At 44.4% G+C, this 21,290-nt stretch overlaps 2 protein-coding genes across 5 annotated transcripts in view; both read right to left on the reverse strand.

Annotated features, from left to right (window-relative positions):
- EFEMP1 (EGF containing fibulin extracellular matrix protein 1) overlaps positions 1-21,290 on the reverse strand; it is a 96,677-nt gene that overhangs the window by 21,124 nt on the left and 54,263 nt on the right. For all 4 annotated transcript variants that reach the window (XM_073339337.1, XM_073339336.1, XM_073339338.1 and 1 more), the window contains exon 5: positions 3,938-4,060. In XM_073339337.1, the coding sequence (XP_073195438.1) occupies positions 3,938-4,060 (123 nt within the window). The remainder of the gene's footprint in view (positions 1-3,937; positions 4,061-21,290) is intronic.
- Positions 15,392-21,290, reverse strand: part of LOC140908219 (uncharacterized) — a 63,025-nt gene continuing 57,126 nt past the window's right edge. The window contains exons 2-3 of the mRNA XM_073335173.1: positions 16,196-17,538; positions 15,392-15,447 (exon numbers count right to left, since the gene is read on the reverse strand). Of these exons, the coding sequence (XP_073191274.1) occupies positions 15,392-15,447; positions 16,196-17,489 (1,350 nt within the window). The 5' untranslated portion in view covers positions 17,490-17,538. The remainder of the gene's footprint in view (positions 15,448-16,195; positions 17,539-21,290) is intronic.

A 21,290-nucleotide genomic window follows, 5' to 3' on the forward strand; every position in this document is an offset into this window, starting at 1 on the left:
GCTTTACACTGAGTGTGTTTGCTCAGCCAATGATGTCAATACACATAAACATTATCCTTTATTCAGTGTTTAAATTATACCCTTACTGTAGTATTGATCTCTTTATTTGTTCTGTAAACTTAGAACATGCTTCCTGACCGGATCTTGACCAGACATAAAGTGGACGAGCAGAGTGGCTCTCATGATCCTTTCCTAAACAAAAGTACACATAGCAGCAACTTAATGCTAAACCTCTGTAGCTCCATTAGCAATTCAGAATCTAAGCACTCGCTCTGTCCCCAGTCCATGGGAGTGACAGGGGTCTGAAGTGAGCAGGGAAAGAAGTGGAGAGCTGGGATTTCAGGGGAATGTGGGCTCCATCCCCCAACAGGACTTGGCCAGCTACTCAGAAGACTCCCCTCACTCCTCACCATCTCTTCCTAGGCAAGACAGTACAGCAGTTCCCTATAGCCACTGGCTGCCGGCCCCTGGCTGTGCTCTCTGACTCTGTGGAGGAAATAAGATTGCATGATTGAAGCCAATGTTGTCTCAGGCAGTATTAACTTTCCCTGCAGACTGGCCATAATTCTGGGGTGGAGCATGCTGCCTTTCCCAGTTTCAGCATTCCTAAAGTGCAGCCGAGCGGGTATTCCACCTACAAACTGTATAAAGTGTTCAACAGCCCTACCTTGACCTCTTGGCACGTTGCAAGCTATGCATGGGTCAAGCCACAGGCACTGATGGGCCTCTGCCTCAGCTCATGTGCATCTGCAGAACAGTTTCTATGACTAATAGCTAAGTTGGCCATGCATGCACGGGAGAATCTTCTTTAGCTTAGCAAAAGAAATCCATGCAAAGTTCTATGCATGTAGAGAATGTGATCTCTAAAAGGCTCAGCACTCAGTCAAATAAATCCCAGTTTTCACTGGAACACAGTGAAAGGCAGTTCTCATTTTCATGCCAAATTTAGAGTTTCCTACCCCCAGCTGTTTCTGTTGTAGATGTATTTTTTTACAATGGGGAAAGTGTTCATTTTTTCACTTTAATATTAAAAAATGACTTTACCCCTTTTTTCAAAAACTTAGTAGTCTCACGTCCAAAAGCTGAGAATTTTAGACAGTTATGAGTGATGGGAAACAGGGCTTCGATTGAACAGGGTTTGGCAATCTTAACTACAGGGGGTGCTCACTACAGCTCTTTTATTTCAGAGAAACAGTAGTTCCATTGAATCTTTTGAGTTCCATAAGACTATGCTTGTGCTTAAAGTTACTTCTCTGTGTGTATATATTTGCAAGCTCAGACCCTAAGTCAGTGTGAGTTTAGTGTGAAGGACTTGGCTATACCATTTGTGCGCATGATTCTATGAAAGACTATGGGAAACCTTAGGTAGGCAGGATTTGATCAGAGAACCAAATTTTCTGTTTGAAAGAATGTTGCCAAAAAAAGTTTCCTTGTATCTGCAGTCTCCATGTTTCAGAAAATATCTTTGTTGCATCTGAACAAACTTTATAAAAAAATCAAACCCTTAAATCAAATAATAAAAAAAAACCTCATCAAGACACATTTTTTGAGTAAATTAAAAATAAAATTAAAGTTAGAAAAGGGTCTTTTTCTGCCTTCAAGCCAGAAAAAGTCTGGAATAATTTTGTTCAAACTTTAAAGGATAATTTCCTCCCAGGATAAGAGACTTTATCAAGGTTTTGCCCCAAATGATTTTTTCTGGCTCACTTAGGAGTGGTTTTATTATGAAGTGCTGACAGTACTTAACTGTAGCATTGTTTTTGTGCTGTTTTATACTCTGACCTAAGTCACACAGGGGGAAGTAGGAGAAGGGAAACTTTCCCTTCTAGAGAGCATATGTATATTTTAATTTAAACATACATATAAAACTTTGACTTTTAGTAATTTATCATGATGGTTCTTTACTTTCAATGTTACATTAGACCTTTATGTACAAGCTGAACCCTAATTCTGTTGAAATGAAAAGGAGTTACTGTACAATGGGAATATACCTTCTAGTGAAAGCATAACTTTTTTTATAAGAATCAACAACTTGTCAAAATGATTCCCCTATCTATATGCCAAACTACTCATCCTGGTCCTGCACAGAAAACTGGCAAATATAAGTCATTGAGAATCTTTCCATTGACTTCAAGCCAGGGAGTGTGACAGCATCCCCAGCACCCTAGTTCCAGCACCTATGCCATCACCTTGTCTGATCCAGTGTATATTGCAGAGGTACTATTAGACATCAGCTAATGATATGCCTTTTATTCTACTATTTCACACTTTTCTTACATGTGACAAATGTATGGCCTAATCTTGTGACCCTTGTGAAGGCAACACTTCCAGTGAAGTCAAGATTTGAATCCAGTTCCTTCATGAATTAGGGCTTATTATTATGTGAGTAGTTCAGAGTTTACAGCCCCTGCTCTTGGCTCTTAGGGATTCAGAACAGTGGCTGATATGTCACAAAGAGAAGATATCTGGACCCAAAATTTCCACTGAGTATAAGCTCTTCAAGGCAGGGACTGTGTTGTCTTGTGTGTCTACACAGTGCCTAGGCCTATAACGCTGGATCTAACTCTTACTAAAGTCAATGGAAAGACTGCCACTGATATTAATGGGAGTTGCACTTGGCTCACAATTGTGCTGAGGGCAATTGGGCACTACCCCCATACAAGTAATAAATATGGTAACAGCTAAATTCAATTAAAAGTATTGAAAATGCTTAAAATAGTTTGCAGCTACATCCTTTAGAAACTATTTACTTTTCATCCATCATCTTTCTAAACAGGCCCTCTGACAGCAATTCTGGGCCCCAGGGCAGAACAGTCAATGGGCCCCCAGCCTGCGCGGATGCGTCCGCCTGACATTTAGGTGGTGATGCTGCCTGCGCTGGCTGGTGCCCAGCAAGCTGCTGCCAGCTGTGCTGCTGGGCACGCTCTTCTGGCATGGCCATGGCTTCTACGCGCCCACCTGGCTGCCTGCGCCGCTGCTGGGACCATCCTGCGTGTGCCTAGGAGCCCTGACAGCGATGACTGGTGGGAGGGACTCAAAGAGGGGCACCAGCTAAGGGGAGGACATGTGACACCCCCACAAGACCCCTCCCACGTTATTCCTCCCCACCCTGCCCCCAGCCTGCGCCCCCCACGCTTTCCCCAGCCCACGTTACCTGAGTGGGGGGGGGGCTCTGTCCTCCTGCTGTGCCAGCCCTGCTGTTCAGCTGCTCTTCTGGCCACCAGGCTCTGGAGCCATTCCCGAATGCTGCACGGTGCAGCACAGCAGCTGCCTGGGAGAGTGCCTGGCTGCGGCAGCAGCAGGCCACTCCCCTCAGGCTCTGCTTCTGGTGATAGTGGCCAAGTGAGCCGGAGTCCCCTGCCCTCCCTGGCATGCTCAGAGTCAGCTCCTGTCCCCAGAAGCTGAGCCTGGGCAGGGAGAGGGCTGCCGCTGTTGCTGCTCCCTGCCTTGCCCAGGCCTAGCTTTGGGGGATGGGAGCTGACTCTGAGCATGCCAGGGAGAGTTCTGGCTCACTCGGCCACTGTCACTGGAGAAGCTGAACCCCAGGGCAGCTGCTGCGCTGCACCGGGCAGCGTGGCCAGAAGAGGAGAGGCTCTGTCCCCTCCTTTTCCCTTCCGGCTCTGGCCCCACCCCTTTCTCTCCCCAGCCAAGGCTGGCTGCTGGGTCAAGTGCCCTGAGCAGGTGTCTGGGGAGAGTGGGTGGCCAACCCTTCCTGCCCTCCACCCCCGGTGTCACCTCTGAGCCTTGAGCTACAGCGGTGGATAATGGGCCCTACGGCCCTTTTAAATTACCCTGGCCCCTGGGCAATTGCCCCTTTTGCCCACCCCATTGGCAGGCCTGTTTCTAAACTATGTGGAGTTACTTTATAATTCCACATAAAGTTTGAAAATGGACCTTGATAGCCAATGAACATCGCTTATGCTAGTTCAGAACTTACCAACACACTGTTCCCCTCGTTTCTGGTAACCTGAGGGACACTGGCAGCTGAAAGACCCTCTTAAATTGACGCATACTTGATCTGCCCTGCAGTTATGGGTTCCTGTTGCACATTCATCTATATCTTCATAAAAAAGCAAACACAACATTAGTCAGAAACTTTGGTTCAAATTTAAAAATTTTTACCCATCTCCAAACCATGCTTTAAATGAAGATAGCAAGTTTCAAATCCATTCAAAAGATTTTTATGCCAGGGTTTATTCTATTTACAGAACACACAACACTGTTGTGACATTCCCCTCTGGTGTTATCTGGACTGGTGATCTGCTAGATCACTCCAATCCTTGACTCTGGGAGCCAGCCTTACCCTGCTCTGCTGTGAGAACCCCCATTCATGGGCTGTTCACGCACAGCCTCTGGTAAGCTGCTCCTTGGATTGTTTCAGAGTAACAGCCGTGTTAGTCTGTATTCGCAAAAAGAAAAGGAGGACTTGTGGCACCTTATAGTCTCTAAGGTGCCACAAGTCCTCCTTTTCTTTTTCCTTGGATTGTGCAACTGAATGACACTAGCCAATACCTCCGACCTCAGACAAAACCCTAGGAACCTCCATCTTGCAGTGCCCAGTTTTGCCCACTGGATGCTGCAAGCTTATATGAGTTTGTAAATTTAACAAAAAAATTAATATGTACCAGGCTTGTTATCCTAAGGGAAGTCTCTGACATGCTTCAAACCAAATGCACTGCTTCAGGTAGAATAAACAAACAGATTCATTACTACAAAGATAAATGTTAAGTGACTATGAATCAAAGCATAACAAATCAGGTTTGGTCAAATGAAATAAAAGCAAAATGCATTCTAAGCTGATCTTAACACTTTCAGTGCCCTTACAAACTTAGATGCTTCTCACCACAGGCTGGCTGGTTGCTCTTCAGCCAGGCTCTCCCCTTTGATCAGCGCTTCAGTCATTTGGTGTGGTGTCGGTAGATGTAGGTGGAAAAGAGAGGAAGAGCATGGCAAAGTCTCTCCCTTTTATAATATTCTTTCTTCCCTCTTGACTTTGCCCTCCTGCCTTCAGAGTCAGATGAGCATTACCTCATTGCGGTCCCAAACTGACCAAAGGAAGCGGGGGGGGGGGGTGACTCACTCAAGAGTCCAACAAATCCTTTTGTTGCTGCCTAGGCCAGCATCCTTTTTTCCTGTGAGGCTGGGCTGGATTTGTCCCATACCTGCCTTGATGAGGTTTGAACTGCCTCTCTGCTTTTGGAGAGTTTTTCACTGGGCTTATTTTATGCCATGAGGATACATTTTCAGCCTCATAACTACGTAGATGAAATTATAACCTATAACATTACTTGAACAACAATGCTCAGTGCATCATGAGCCTTCCAAAGACACATGACATGACAAACTTTGCATTGGGTACCACACAATCATTTTACTAGGATGAACATGGGGGTGCTGGGTGTTTCCCCGAGGTACAGAACATCACAACTGTCTTATTCCTTTGGGTCACAAAACAAAGATTTCTAACAGTTCTTAAATCTGACTGATTGTGTCTTAAAATATTTCCAGTATTAATTTTTTTCTCCATAGGAATTTATTCTATGTGGGGCTGGTAGCACCACTTATTAATGTTGCTGGATGCTCCCCATTATAAGACCTGTTTTCAATTGCTTACAACTTTGCCAAATATTAACTATTTGGGATGAAACTGTCACTGCTGGATATCTTTTGTAGGTTGCATATTTTGGAAAATTTCAGCTATAATGCTTCAACTGTTTCCAAGAATGAGACTAGTGAAAAATATGTTGTTCTGTGCATGTTACAAAAAATTCTGGTGACCTCTTTTTGTCCTGAGAAAGAGACAAGTTTCATTTAGAAGCCCAAGCGCAGGACTGGAGTTTAAAGGGCTCTAGGATGGGGCTGAAGACCTGGCAGTGGGCTAACCATTTGTTGAACTTTGTTACCCTGGGAAGGCAACTGAAGTGAAGGAGTGACCTGGCTGGAAAGCTGGGTACATCACAGGACCCTAAAGGTGAATAGTCTTCAGGGAGAAAGCCCTGGGGACATTGTTCCATACCAGGGCAGGGACAGACTTAAAGCTAGCTCAGAAGGTGCTGAGAACTGAGCCCAGAGACAGTGCTGCAGGTACCAACAAGGGCATAGTGATAGGCCCTGTTGTACTTTTGTTACCCCGGAAGGGACATGCTTGTTTGTTCACATATCGACAGTGTGTGAACTGGCTGGAGGGCTGGGGCCACTGAAGACCCACCTGACGAGGTTAACAGCTGACAGGGGGTGCTGGGAGCAGAAAGAGAGAGAGTGCAGGTTCACACCCAACTGAGAGGAGGCACTCACGAGCGGTGAGTGTCCCCCATCACAAATCCATTGGCAAAATGTCTCATCCTTCTGTAGTGCTGGTCTATGTACAGGACTAAACAAACTACTACTATCAGTTACTTGTTAGCTCAAGTGGCAGAGGTCTGTGTAGCACATCTAAAGATTCCAACCCTGGTGATGAACCGTGTGAATGTCACTATAAGGCCACACAAAGAATTTTTTTTTAAGTTAGGAAATTACACACACAAAATGACATCAAGAGAACATTACTAAGTTTGCAAAGTTAAAGCACTTAAAGCTAGGAAATGACAGAATTAAGGTTGTTCATACACCTGAATCTGCCCTCCTTCTACATACACATTATTATAGTGGTTTAGATCATGGCATCAAGAGCATACTTATGAAGTTTGGGGTTGATACCAAGTTGGGAGGATTCAAAGTGCTTTGGAAGTTAGGATTAAAATTCAAAATGATCTGGACAATCTGGAGAAATGGTCTGCAGTAAATAGGATGAAATTCAATAAGGACAAATGCAAAGGACTCCACTTAGGATGGAACAATCAGTTGCACACATACAAAATGGGAAATGACTGCCTTGGCAAGAGTGCTGCAGAAAGGGATCAAATTGGATCACAAGCTAAATATGAGTCAACAGTGTAACACTGTTGAAAAAAAAAAAAGCAAATATCATTCTGGGATGTATTAGCAGGAGTATTGCGATCAGACAGGAGAAGTAATTTTTCCACTCTACTCTGCTCTGATAATTAGGGCCCTACCAAATTCAAGGTCCATTTTGGTCAATTTCACGGTCATATGATTTTAAAAATAATAAACTTTATGATATCAGCTATTTAAATCTGAAATTATACAGTGTTGTAATTGTAGGGGTCCTGACACAAAAAGGAGTTGTGGGAGGGTCGCAAGGTTCATAGAATAGAATATCATACAATCATAGAATATCAGGGTTGGAAGGTATCTCAGGAGGTCATCTAGTCCAACCCCCTGCTCAAAGCAGGACCAATCCCCAACTAAATCATCCCAGTCAGGGCTTTGTCAAGCCAGACCTTAAAAACTTCTAAGGAAAGAGATTCCACCACCTCCCTAGGTAACCCGTTCCACTGCTTCACCACCCTCCTAGTGAAAAAGTTTTTCCTAATAGCCAACCTAAACCTCCCCAACTGCAACTTGAGACCATTACTCCTTCTTCTGTCATCTGCTACCACTGACAACAGGCTAGATCCATCCTCTTTGGAACCCCCTTTCAGGTAGTTGAAAGCAGCTATCAAATCCCCCCTCATTCTTCTCTTCTGCAGACTAAATAATTCCAGTCCCCTCAGCCTCTCCTCATAAGTCATGTGCTCCATCCCCCTAATCATTTTTGTTGCCCTCCGCTGGACTCTTTCCAATTTTTCCACATCATTCTTGTACTGTGGGGCGCCAAACTTGACACAGTACTCCAGATACTGTGAATAGAGGGGAATGATCACGTCCCTCGATCTGCTGGCAATGCCCCTACATATACATCCCAAAATACCATTAGCCTTCTTGGCAACAAGGGCACTCTGTTGACTCATATCCAGCTTCTTGTCCACTGTAACCGCTAGGTCCTTTTCTGCAGAACTGCTGTCTAACCACTCGGTCCCTAGTCTGTAGCAGTGCATGGGATTCTTTCTTCCTAAGCGCAGACTGTGCACTTGTCCTTGTTGAACCTCATCAGATTTCTTTTGGCCCAATCCTCTAATTTGTCTAGGTCCCTCTGTATCCTATCCCTACCCTCCAGCATATCTACCTCTCCTCCCAGTTTAGTGTCATCTGCAAACTTGCTGAGGGTGCAGTCCACGCCATCCTCCAGATCATTAATGAAGATATTGAACAAAACCGTTATGAACAAAACCCAAAAGGGAGATGCAGGTGGGTCACAAGGTTATTGTAGGGGGCGTTGTGGTACTGCTACCCTTACTTCTGCATTGCTGCTGACAGCGGCGCTGCCTTCAGAGCTGGGCAGCTGGAGAGCGGTGGCTTCTGGCTGTGAGTTCAGCTCTGAAGGCAGAGCCACCACCAGCAGCAGTGCAGAAGTCAGGGTGGCAATGGTATGGTATTGTCACCCTGACTTCTGTGTTGCTGCCTATAGAGCTGGGCCCTCAGTTAGCAGCTGCCACTGTCTGGCAGCCCAGCTCTGAAGGCATCAGTGCAGAAGTAAAGGGTGGCATGGTATGGTGCTGCCTTCAGAGCTGGGTGCCCAGCCAACGGCCCCCACTCTCCAGCTGCCCAGCTCTGAAGGCAGCAGAGAACTAAGGGTGGCAATACTTCAACCCCCCTAAAATAACCTTGTGACCCACCTGCAATTGCCTTTTGGGTCAGGAACCCCAATTTAAGAAGCGCTGGTCTCCCCCATTAAATCTGTATAGTATAGTGTAAAAGCACACAAAAGACCAGATTTCACGGTCTGTGACACATTTTTCATGGCCGTAAATTTGGTGTAGCCCTACTGATATGGCCTCAACTGGAGTATTGTGTCCAGTTTTGGGTGCCACATTTCAGGAAAGATGTGGACAAATTCGAAAAAGTCCAGAGAACAGTAACAAAAATGATTAAAGGTCTACAAAACATGACCTATGAGGGAAGATTGAAAAAATTGGGTTTGTTTAGTCTGAAGAAGAGAAGACTGAGAAGGGACATGATAACAGTTTTCAAGTACATAAAAGGTTTTTACAAGGAGGAGGGGAAAATTATTCCCATTAACCTCTGAGGATAGGAGAAGAAGCAATGGGCTTAAATTGAAGCAAGGATGGTTTAGGTCGGACTTTAGGAAAAACTTCCTAACTGTCAGGATGGTTAAGTGCTGGAATAAATTGCCTAGGGAGGTTGTGGAATCTCCATCATTGGAGATTTTAAAGAGCAGGTTAGACAAACACCTGTCAGGGATGGTCTAGATAATACTTAGTCCTGCCATGAGTGCAGGGGACTGGACTAGATGACGTCTCGAGGTCCCTTCCAGTCCTATGATTCTATTCTATTTTTTCACAGAACCCTGGCCACATTCCGTACAGAGGATGGATCTGCTCTGGGGATGATCAGGTTAGTGTCCAAAGAAGGCTGTTGTATGTAGAATCCCTGCCTCATTTCTTGCAGAAGCTGGAAAGTGTGTACTATTTGTACCACTGGGGCAGGTGGGTCTAGGCCTGCCCATAAGTAAAGGCTTGTCCTTCAGATAAGGAGAAGGGACCACAAAGCCCAGGCTCCAAATGAGTTATTGAGACAACGAATGAAAAAAACAGGAGTGGGTGTGAGGTGAGAGTTTAAAAATGACGGATCCAGAGGAGAACCCCAAGCAGGGAACCCTGGACAGTGCCCACTGCTTCTCTAAAGTGTCCAAGGAATCTGTGGATGCTGCCCAGAGGAACTCTGCCTGGAGATGTGAGCAGACAAGGTACAGGAAATAGGCCCCACAGTCACGGTTGTGCCCAGCTTCCTCCTCTTGGAGTGATGGATGGCCATCTTGGCTAGTTCTAGGAGGCAGCTGACGATGAGGTCCTTTGACTTGGTGGGGCCAGGGATGGGGTACGCATAGATCAGGAGGAACAGGGATGGAAAATGTGTAGCAAATGAGGCAGGGTATTGCATGAAGAGAAAGGAGGGTCTCATGGTTAAGGCAGCTGAATGCTGCCCTAGAGCAGCAGTTCTCAAACTGTGGGTCAGGACCCCAAAGTGGGACACAACCCCATTTTAATGGGGTCGCCAGGGCTGGCATTAGACTTGCTGGGACCTGGGGCCGAAGACAAAGTCCGAGCCCCCACTGCTTCAGCCCTGGTGGCGGGGCTTGGGTTTTGGCTTCAGCCCTGGGTGATGGGACTCAGGCTACAGGCCCTCTGCCCAAGGCTGAAGTCCTTGGACTTTGGCTTTGGAGCCCCCGCCCACTGTGGTGGAGCTCAGGCTTCAGCTTTGACCACCCTCTTTCCCCCGCCCAAGGCGGGGCTTGGGCGGCCTCAGTCCTCTCTCCTGGGGTCATGTAGTAATTTTTGTTGTCAAAAAGGGGTTGCAGTGCAATGAAGTTTGAGAATCCCTACCCCAGAGACATTGATTCTACCCCTGCTTCTGGCAGAGAGAACCTACATGATGCTACTCAAATCACTTAAACCAAACTTTTCACAAGTGGGTGGCCACTAATTATTTTCCTCATTTTCTGATTGCCTGACTTCAGACCATGACTTGAGAAGTTCTGAGCACTCACAGCTGCAACTGAAGCCAATGGAAGCTGTGGTTTGAACATATAAATGCTATATAATGTTCAGTACGCTGAAAAATCAGGTTGTAGGAATTTCAAATTGGGCACCCAGAATTAGTGGATGGTTTTGACCTTATTTTGTGTGCCTCAGTTCCCAATCTTTAAAGCAGAAATAATAGTACTCTCTCACACACAACGGGGCTGAATAAAGTTTGCACAGGCAACTGAATTCTGGCATTTTCTAACTTTTAAATGCTTGACTTTGCAATCTTAACAATGTTCTTTTAATGTAGTCTTTTGTGCATGTAATTATATGTATGATTCAATGCAGTTTCTAAATCAGGCTGAATGCAGATATATAAAAGTATACAAAAGAGTAACTCTTGTGTTTTTCTGATATTCTGATTTGTTTTCTTCATAATATTTTGGTATACTTAGTTGTAATTACACTGTGTGTGTTGATAAGGATTGTATAAAACTAATTACAATTTGCTTTATCGTTGATCAGCCAACTTGTTTCTTAGAGTTTCTTATTGTAACCTGACATAGAACAGTGAAAGAACTGGAGGGAGAGAGATAGCTCAGTGGTTTGAGCATTGGCCTGCTAAATCCAGGATTGTGAGCTCAATCCTTGAGGGGGCCATTTTGGGATCTGGGGCAAAAATGGGGGATTGGTCCTGCTTTGAGCAGGGGGTTGGACTAGATGACCTCCTGAGGTCCCTTCCAACCCTGATATTCTATGACTTCGTAATGGTGGCATTCTACACAAACTGGTGGCTGTAGGCTGAATAAACAACTTCCTTATAACTCATGATCTCTAGTTTACAAATCTCAGCTGAACTCTCTCTTTGTAAAAGTGGCAAAGAGTCCTGTGGCACCTTATAGACTATCACCCATGAAAGCTTATGCTCCAAAACGTCTGTTAGTCTATAAAGTGCCACAGGACTCTTTGCCACTTTTACAGATCCAGACTAACACAGCTACTCCTCTGATAACTCTCTATTTGTACAGGCACTGGGGATCTTAGAACATCACCTGTGGAAGATTCTGGGTGATGCCTTGGAAAAAGTGATGGATTCTTTCACATATCAAATGAAAATAATTTTGACCACAAAATTCAATAAAAAATAAACTATCAACAGTTTGAATTAATTCTCAGTATTTGCCCTTTTCTCAAATGTCCAAATATTTGCTGAATACTTCCTCTCAATCTGACAGCTCAAATAAAGGTCTAACTCTTGTGCTGTCCTTTTCATTTCTGCATGTTACCAGTTCTGAAGTCAGCATACTAATACAGAAGTAGCTGGCTCCACTGTCCTGGACTGACAGTTGAGAAGCTCGTGCTCAGATGCAGAGCAGGTTTTTCACGCACTAGACCAGGCTGCCCAGGCTGTCACAGAGCAGACAGGCCATTAAGGGCTTGATCCAAAGTGCAGTGAAGTCAATATGACTCTTTGCATTGACTTCAATGTGCTTTGTATGAGACTCCTAGTCTTTGCATAAAAATGGAGGAAAGCTGTTTATACTTTCACCTTTTTGACAATATTCCTGGAACGAGGTACATTTAACCTCTGATTATAAGTAAATGGGTAGAAGTGTCACTGCTCCAGAGCAAGCAATGGTCTGGACAAAAAGCCTTGCCAGAGGGACAGAGGCTTCTCAGTAACAGTAAAGCATTCTGCAATAAGATAGTGTAAATAAATGTTAATTTTATTTCTTCTTTATGAACTCATCAGTCTGTCATGAGAAACTTGGTACAACTCACTTTTGTTAAAGGGTTTTACACCTACTCCATCACATCCTGTGCTATTGTTGCTTTCTCAGAGTTCAGTTTTTAAATGACTGGGCCACTTTAACACTCTCTCACTAATGGAGAGTTAAGTTTGTCATGAATGCTTGCTTTATCGGATTGTGAAGTAGACTAGTCTTGTAAGTAGTGGCTACCTTTGCTGGAAAACTTAGCTTCAGCTCTAACAAGTAGATCTGTGCTGGGGTGTATAGGCCCACATGGACAAGTAAGGGGCCAGAAAGGTCCTGGCAGCAGGGCTAGCCCCACTCTTCCAGCCTTTTCAATTATGCATGATAGGGAGGAGGCCTTTAAAAGGGAGGAAAAAGCAGGCAGGGGCAGGGGCAGGAGTGGGAGGAGAGCCCTAAACAGCAGACTGCAGGAGTGATTCCTGAAGCTGTACAGGGAACTCTTCCTCAGGGTCCGGGTGAAGGTTTCCTGCCTAGAATACAGCGGACTCTTAAGGTAACAGAGACAGACCCAGTCAGAGCGATTTCCCCAAACCCATTACATGGGGGCTGGATCATTGGCAGCACTATAGACTAGCCAGTTCCTCCCCAACCCTTTTTTCAGGTATTACAGGGAGCGAGTATCCCTGAATGCATGGGGTTTGTGACTTTCATTTTGATCCCTCAGCTGGAGATTTAAGGAGGACCATACAGGGCAGACTCCTGAAGCCATCACACACAGTAATGGTCAATTTCTCCGCTGCTGTCTCTGTAACATATTTTGTTTTTTATGGGACAGGGTTGTTAGCCCTGTGCCTAACCCCCAATCTGTAGGACCAGAGTGTCTGTATTGTCTGGCCCCTCCCTCACAGACCAAGCCGGCATAACTGAATGTGCCAGGAGCAGAAAACCCCCACTGACACAGACTCTGGGGATCTTTGGAGCATGCGTGCTGTCCTGCCATGACAAGGCACAGACACCAGAAACAGGAGTATGTCAGGGGTGTGTCATGTTTGCGATCCTCTTCAGCATTCCCATTGACTGGGTAATGCTACGTATAACTGAAGACATGCGAAGAGGCATTAGATGGACACCCTTCTCATCCCTTGAAGACCTGGACTTTGCAGATGATCTCACTCTCCTATCACATACCCAACATCATATACAAGAATAAACAACCTGACTCAACACATTCAGCCAGCAAATTGGACTGAAAATCAACCGCAATAAGACAAATATCATAACCTTTAATATTGCCTCACCATCACCAGTGCGGATAGAGGATCATGTTCTCACCAGTGCAGAAACATTCACATACTTGGGCAGCACCATCAGCAAGGACAGTGGAACAAGCCAGGACATCCAGAACAGAATCAATAAAGTCAGGAACACCTTCAGGAGCTTAAATACAGTCTGGAAATCATCAGAATACAACACCAAAACCAAGCTCAAGATTTATCAGAGCTGAGTACTTTCAACACTATTTTATAGTGTAGAATGCTGGGGAATGACAAAGTATGACATGTCCAAACAGTCTTCATTCCACACAGCCTGCCTCAGAAAAATCCTCCATATCTTTTGGCCTACAGTAATTTCAAACCAAGACCTATTCACACAGTGCAGCCAAAAAGATATTAGCACCATCATTGCCAGGAGGCATTGGAGATGGATTAGGCATGTGATTCAGATGAAAACTGATTCCATCACCAGAATAGCAATAAGATGGACACCTGAAGGCAAGTGAAAATGAGGCTGCCTGAAAACAACATGGTGAAGAGCTGTGGAAGCTGAGCTGAAAAACCTGGGGCACAGTTGGGAACCATTGAAAGACTTGCCAGAAACAGACAGGTGTGGAGGAGCTTCATCGCTGCCCTAAACACCAGAGGTGTAATGGGAACTAACTAACCAACTAACTATAAAGGGAAGAGCTCCCCTTGTAAATAGGGAAGTGGGCCTATATTGTGACCATCCCATGTAGATAAATGGATGTGGTCAGGTTCCCCCACTTTCTGAGGGAGGAATCACCAAAGACTTTGTTACAAGGTAATTTTTTAGTCCATTGCTATTGCAAACACCATTGTGTGGACTTCTCCATTGGCTTTTTACCCTCTATGATTAAACTTGATATGTGCATTTCCTAAGCTCTTAACTAAAGACAACTTGACAGAGCTATCAATAATTCATTTAAGTGATAATAGCCCTCAAATATAGGGCCTTGTGTCAATCTGATGATGCAGGTTGTTCCTTTGTATATGGTACAAGGATCCTCCTACTGCCATCTGTCCTTTGGTTGGTGATGGCAATAGATCATGCACCTCAATTCTATATATATCTAATATAAGCTAAGAGTTTTCTGTTCCCAGACTATTTCACTCACACTGTTTTTTACCATCAATCTTCTCTGATCACTATTTTTCTTTAAATGGAAAACTTTTATTAGGATAAATGGTATAGAATATCCAGCTCAGAATCAAACACAGAAACAAGAGTGTCTGATCTGAGAGTGTCATTAAATCTGACAAATCAGGCATGTTTCCAGTAATTTTTATTTCACTTCTGCTTCTTCACATTAAATGAACCACGTATCTCATTTAGTACCAGCTCACTCATTGTGTATGTCTGCATTGAAGCTTAGGGTTAGAGGAGCAACTTCTAGCTCGGGTAGATGTATATATGCTTTAATTGAGTTAGCATGCTAAAAAATAGCAGTTTACACATGCTATTCCCCGGATCACATCTCTTTGTTCCCCTTGATCTTTCAGGACAAACCCTCCCCAGCAGAATATGAATAGCAATGAGGCTATGGGGAATCCATGCCTTTTGGCCTCTATCTAAAGCAGACACCTATGACTGGAGCTTATTTGTTACCACTGAGGGAATGCAGTTTGCAGAAGACAGGATTTTCTCGGGGGTTGGCCCATGGCTGTGGAATGAACTCCTGCAGGAAATAAGGATCATCAGAAACCTTCTGCTCTAAGTGCAAGGCATGGTTCTTTGACCTTGCCTTCTCTAACATAGACATATAGCAATGCGAGTGTACATTTGTGTGTATAAATAAACTGTATTTTCCAAAACAAAACACCCAACTGCACACACACTTCTCTCTTTGGGAAGGTGATGAGAGAACAAACACATGATGGATGTTAGTTACATTATTTAGTGCACTACTGGAAGGTGCTCATATACTATGATGATGAGTATGGTATAAGAACCTGATTAGAATAGAAAAGAATGTACTTTTATGACCTCATTCTTGGGCATCTCTCTACTCCCTCTGCAACCCCCTCCCCCCCCAAAAAACAACCCCCTCAGTGTCATCATCATACTAATGTTTGTTTTCTTGAGTGTTTCAGAAATAGCTGCTATCTTATATAAGGTTTCAGAGTAACAGCCGTGTTAGTCTGTATTCGCAAAAAGAAAAGGAGGACTTGTGGCACCTTAGAGACTAACCAATTTATTAGAGCATAAGCTTTCGTGAGCTACAGCTCACTTCTTCAGATGCATATCGTGGAAACTGCAGCAGGCTTTATATATACACAGAGAATATGAAACAATACCTATTCCCACCCCACTGTCCTGCTGGTAATAGCTTATCTAAAGTGATTTCCAGCACAAATCCAGGTTTTCTCACCCTCCACCCCCCCACACAAATTCACTCTCCTGCTGGTGATAGCCCATCCAAAGTGATAACTCTTTACACAATGTGCATGACAATTAAGCTGGGCTATTTCCTGCATAAATCCAGGTTCTCACATCCCCCCCACCCCCATACACACACAAACTCACTCTCCTGCTGGTAATAGCTCATCCAAACTGACCACTCTTCAAGTTAAAATCCAAGTTAAACCAGAACATCTGAGGGGGGGGGTAGGAAAAAACAAGAGGAAACAGGCTACCTTGCATAATGACTTAGCCACTCCAAGTCTCTATTTAAGCCTAAATTAATAGTATCCAATTTGCAAATTAATTCCAATTCAGCAGTTTCTCGCTGGAGTCTGGATTTGAAGTTTTTTTGTTTTAAGATAGCGACCTTCATGTCTGTGATCGCGTGACCAGAGAGATTGAAGTGTTCTCCGACTGGTTTATGAATGTTATAATTCTTGACATCTGATTTGTGTCCATTTATTCTTTTACGTAGAGACTGTCCAGTTTGACCAATGTACATGGCAGAGGGGCATTGCTGGCACATGATGGCATATATCACATTGGTGGATGTGCAGGTGAACGAGCCTCTGATAGTGTGGCTGATGTTATTAGGCCCTGTGATGGTGTCCCCTGAATAGATATGTGGGCACAGTTGGCAACGGGCTTTGTTGCAAGGATAAGTTCCTGGGTTAGTGGTTCTGTTGTGTGGTATGTGGTTGTTGGTGAGTATTTGCTTCAGGTTGTGGGGCTGTCTGTAGGCAAGGACTGGCCTGTCTCCCAAGATTTGTGAGAGTGTTGGGTCATCCTTTAGGATAGGTTGTAGATCCTTAATAATGCGTTGGAGGGGTTTTAGTTGGGGGCTGAAGGTGACGGCTAGTGGCGTTCTGTTATTTTCTTTGTTAGGCCTGTCCTGTAGTAGGTAACTTCTGGGAACTCTTCTGGCTCTATCAATCTGTTTCTTTACTTCTGCAGGTGGGTATTGTAGTTGTAAGAAAGCTTGACAGAGATCTTGTAGGTGTTTGTCTCTGTCTGAGGGGTTGGAGCAAATGCGGTTGTATCGCAGAGCTTGGCTGTAGACGATGGATCGTGTGGTGTGGTCAGGGTGAAAGCTGGAGGCATGCAGGTAGGAATAGCGGTCAGTAGGTTTCCGGTATAGGGTGGTGTTTATGTGACCATTGTTTATTAGCACTGTAGTGTCCAGGAAGTGGATCTCTTGTGTGGACTGGACCAGGCTGAGGTTGGTGGTGGGATGGAAATTGTTGAAATCATGGTGGAATTCCTCAAGGGCTTCTTTTCCATGGGTCCAGATGATGAAGATGTCATCAATATAGCGCAAGTAGAGTAGGGGCTTTAGGGGACGAGAGCTGAGGAAGCGTTGTTCTAAATCAGTCATAAAAATGTTGGCATACTGTGGGGCCATGCGGGTACCCATAGCAGTGCCGCTGATCTGAAGGTATACATTGTCCCCAAATGTGAAGTAGTTATGGGTAAGGACAAAGTCACAAAGTTCAGCCACCAGGTTAGCCGTGACATTATCGGGGATAGTGTTCTTGACGGCTTGTAGTCCATCTTTGTGTGGAATGTTGGTGTAGAGGGCTTCTACATCCATAGTGGCCAGGATGGTGTTATCAGGAAGATCACCGATGGATTGTAGTTTCCTCAGGAAGTCAGTGGTGTCTCGAAGGTAGCTGGGAGTGCTGGTAGCGTAGGGCCTGAGGAGGGAGTCTACATAGCCAGACAATCCTGCTGTCAGGGTGCCAATGCCTGAGATGATGGGGCGCCCAGGATTTCCAGGTTTATGGATCTTGGGTAGTAGATAGAATATCCCAGGTCGGGGTTCCAGGGGTGTGTCTGTGCGGATTTGATCTTGTGCTTTTTCAGGAAGTTTCTTGAGCAAATGCTGTAGTCTTGGGAAATGCCTAAATCTATCCCCATCGGGGTGACAGATTCTTCCTAGAAGTGGGGAGGCCACAAGGCCCCACCTGTTCTGTGGCCCTGCCCCTCCTCTTCTTCCCCAGAAGTCCCCTGGAACTGGGTCAGGGAGCAGGGGCGGGCAAGAAGGTCCAGAGAGCAGCCCTTGGCCCATGTCCCCACCCCGAGGTCCCCGGCTCAGGGCAAGTGGACTGTCTGCGGCTTCCCACAGCTTTCCATGTGACTCTTATACTGACCTGGCTCCTGCTTCTGGGCGGGGGATGGGCACTCAGGGGCTGAAGAGCCACAGCCAGGCCATGATAAGAGCCGCCTGAGCAGCTTTGGGGTGCTGTGGACCCTCCACCTGCCCTGGGTGGGGAGTCTGAGAGGTGGGGACATGGGGAGCTGCTCTTGGGCCCCCCCACCCTCGGCAGGTGGAGGGTCCATGGCTCCCCACAGCTGCCCGGGCTCCTGGACCCAGGGCCGCTCTTACCTGGGCCGGGCTCCAGCTTCCGGCCTGGTCAGGGGGCAAGGCCTCAGGGGGAAGAGAAGGGGCAAGGGGCTGGGCCCGTGGCGAAGAGTGGACTGACCAGACCCGTTTACTTTAAAAACTGGGAGGGCCATGGTCCCTTGGCCCCCTGTGTTCTGGTGCCCCGACCCCTACCACTTTCTTAGTGACTGGGGACTGTATTTTTCTATTCCCTTTCCATATGCTAAGCATATATATCTATATCTATACTCTGATAGCCACTTCAGATTAGATCAGTAACCCATAGTTAACACTGTCTTGTACTTTGCCAATATCCTTTCTTTATTCCTTTATATTTTCTAATCTCACCTATCATTGTAGCTGATGACAGTGTATATAAATCAACAACTGCATGCCTGTGCCAAATTGTTAAATGTCTTGTATCATGTTTGATAGTGGAAGCATGCAGCGTACACATAGTATTTAGTATTTTATAACTTAAGGAACCTATTGCAGTCTCATCATTGCAAATCACTCACAAAAACAAACAGAAGTTTGGGCAGTGATACGAACTTTGTGGCAACTAGCCATTCGCTCACCAGAAATGATAGCAGAAAAGTGAGAACATATAAGACAATATCATAGCCAAAACACATCCAGCAAATGCTTGGCTGAATAGCTGAGCTCTGCATCATTCTCGGAAGGATAATAAATTCTGACAGATTGCCAGAGGAAGTAAGCTTCATAGTAAGGGACCCTCCACTGAGATTACTCTGTCTCCAGTCCTCAAGCATAAATATCTAGGAGCTGTTACTGAAAGCACAGTGGTTAATGTCAGCCATCATGAAGCGCATGGCAGTGTCTAATATATGCCTTTATTTAAATTTTCATCTTTTTTTGTGATAGGGACTCTTCGTGTATTTTCCCCTCCTATATAAGAATGTGTTCCAAGGAGACTCTCAGTTCTTCAGGGCTATCTAGTCTATCCCAAATAGAGCCAGTAAACTTTTTATCATGTCACAACTCAACATTCTGGGCCTCCATTTTTTATCTTGTTTTAAACCCAGTTCCCCCCACCCTCAACACGTACACTAACCCTACACAATTTCTTTTGAATAGCTGTATTTTCTCTAGCAATAGATATACACTTATTTATTTTAAAATTCATTTCAAGTTAAGCCACTTTCTTTATTTGCAATGCCTTAAACAGTCATACTACTTTAAGAGGGTTGCATGAGAGCTAAGTTGTGTTGCTAGATTTTTTTGTATTTGCTTTACATAGTTATAAGTGTTTGGTAGTTTTTATTTTACTATAACTTGCATTGGAATTGAGTAGTTTGTTTACCATGTACTGTTCGTAATTATTACAAAAAACTACATTAAAAGAATTTTAAGGTTGCAAAGTCAAACACTCAGAAGTTAGGAAATGCAATGTGTTCAACTTTAATTCAGCCCACTTGTGCGTGTGCACATACCATTTTTTCCACAGACTTGCACTCAGTCAAATCCCATTCCCATTCCCACAGTGGGATCAGGTGGCATGGCTTTCTCTATTAAGGTAAAATGTACCCAGATGCTACAAAAGATTAATGGTATATAAAGTTCTTAGTTAGATGTTATGGGTCAAAATGATGGTGGGGAAAAAAGTAACTGAAATTAACTACATTAAAATTTAGGGTAATGGGCTCTGAGTAAAAATGCATTTCAATATCTCTTTCAGAAATGTTTATGATGGTATACTATGGTATTGCCACCAGACCCCAATCATTCATCATAATACAAATACTGCCTTTTGCAATAATCTCCAAGACATTTAAAAATCTATTGTGGAAGGCTTTCATATATGTAAATATCTATATATTAAGAAAGTGCTCATTGATTTGCATTGCTACTGTTTGAAGTTTGTAGGATGCTGCAAAAATAATGTGAGAACCATTAAGGGCAGCAGAGCTTGCCCCTTGCATTCTTGCGAAATATAAATCAACTTGTGTTTCATAGTTTTAATTCCACAAGCTTCGCTAATAGCTAGACCCACTGATTCCCTCACTTTCCAAAAATGTACCCACGCTCCCTCTTGAAGTGATTTACACAATTATGTCCTTCCATTGCTGACTTTGGCAGCCTGCTCCATATTTCAGCTGCTAGTTGTGTACAGAAATTTTGCCTGACCTGCTTTTAGCTACAATCTTAGCTATAGTTCCTCCTAAATCTAATCCATAGCTCCTTGCTGTAGAGATAGTTAGTTTTTCAAAATCCCTACTATATCTATCCTGTAAATGTCGTATCTGTAATCCACAAAATCCTCTCTTAGTCTTTCTCTTTCTGAATTACAAGCCTGGCTCTATTCTTTCCATGCTGTGACTCATTCCTCCCAAGCCCCTGACTCATGCTGCTTGCTCATTTATGCAACGTTTTAATCTCTGCAGCTTTCTTCCTATAACTTGGAATCAGAACTGCACACAGTATTTCAGTGTGTATTTCACCAGTACTTTACACTTCTGCGGAAAAATGAATTCAGTTCATAGCTACTTTGCACCTTTATCTAACCAATCAAAGCTCCTTTTTCTCTTTTAACCACTACCAAGTATTGAGGCCAGGGCTAGAGAACAATATCCACTATTAACCCAGATATATGCTACATTTAGGACAGTCCATTACTAATATAGTTTGCACATGACACAGATGGGAGGTGGTGGTAAATAATGAAGGAGACATGTCCCTGATCCAGAGCAGAGTGTGAGCAAAGCTGGGCGTAAGCAAACAATATGCATTTTAATATTGCCAAATGTAAAGTTATACATCTAGGAACACAGAATGTAGGCCTTATTTGCAGGATGGGGGACTCTATCCTGGGAAGCAGTGACTCTGAAAAAGAGTGATGGTGGGTAATTAGCTGAATGTGAGCTTCCAGTGTGATGGTGAGGCCAAAAGGGCTAATGCAATCCTTGGATGAATGAACAGGGGAATATCGAGTAGGAGTAGAGAGGTTATATTACCTCTGTATTTGGAATTAGTATGACTGCAAGTGGA

The sequence above is a fragment of the Lepidochelys kempii genome, chromosome 3, assembly GCF_965140265.1.
Source record: "Lepidochelys kempii isolate rLepKem1 chromosome 3, rLepKem1.hap2, whole genome shotgun sequence".
NCBI classification, from domain to species: domain Eukaryota; kingdom Metazoa; phylum Chordata; order Testudines; family Cheloniidae; genus Lepidochelys; species Lepidochelys kempii.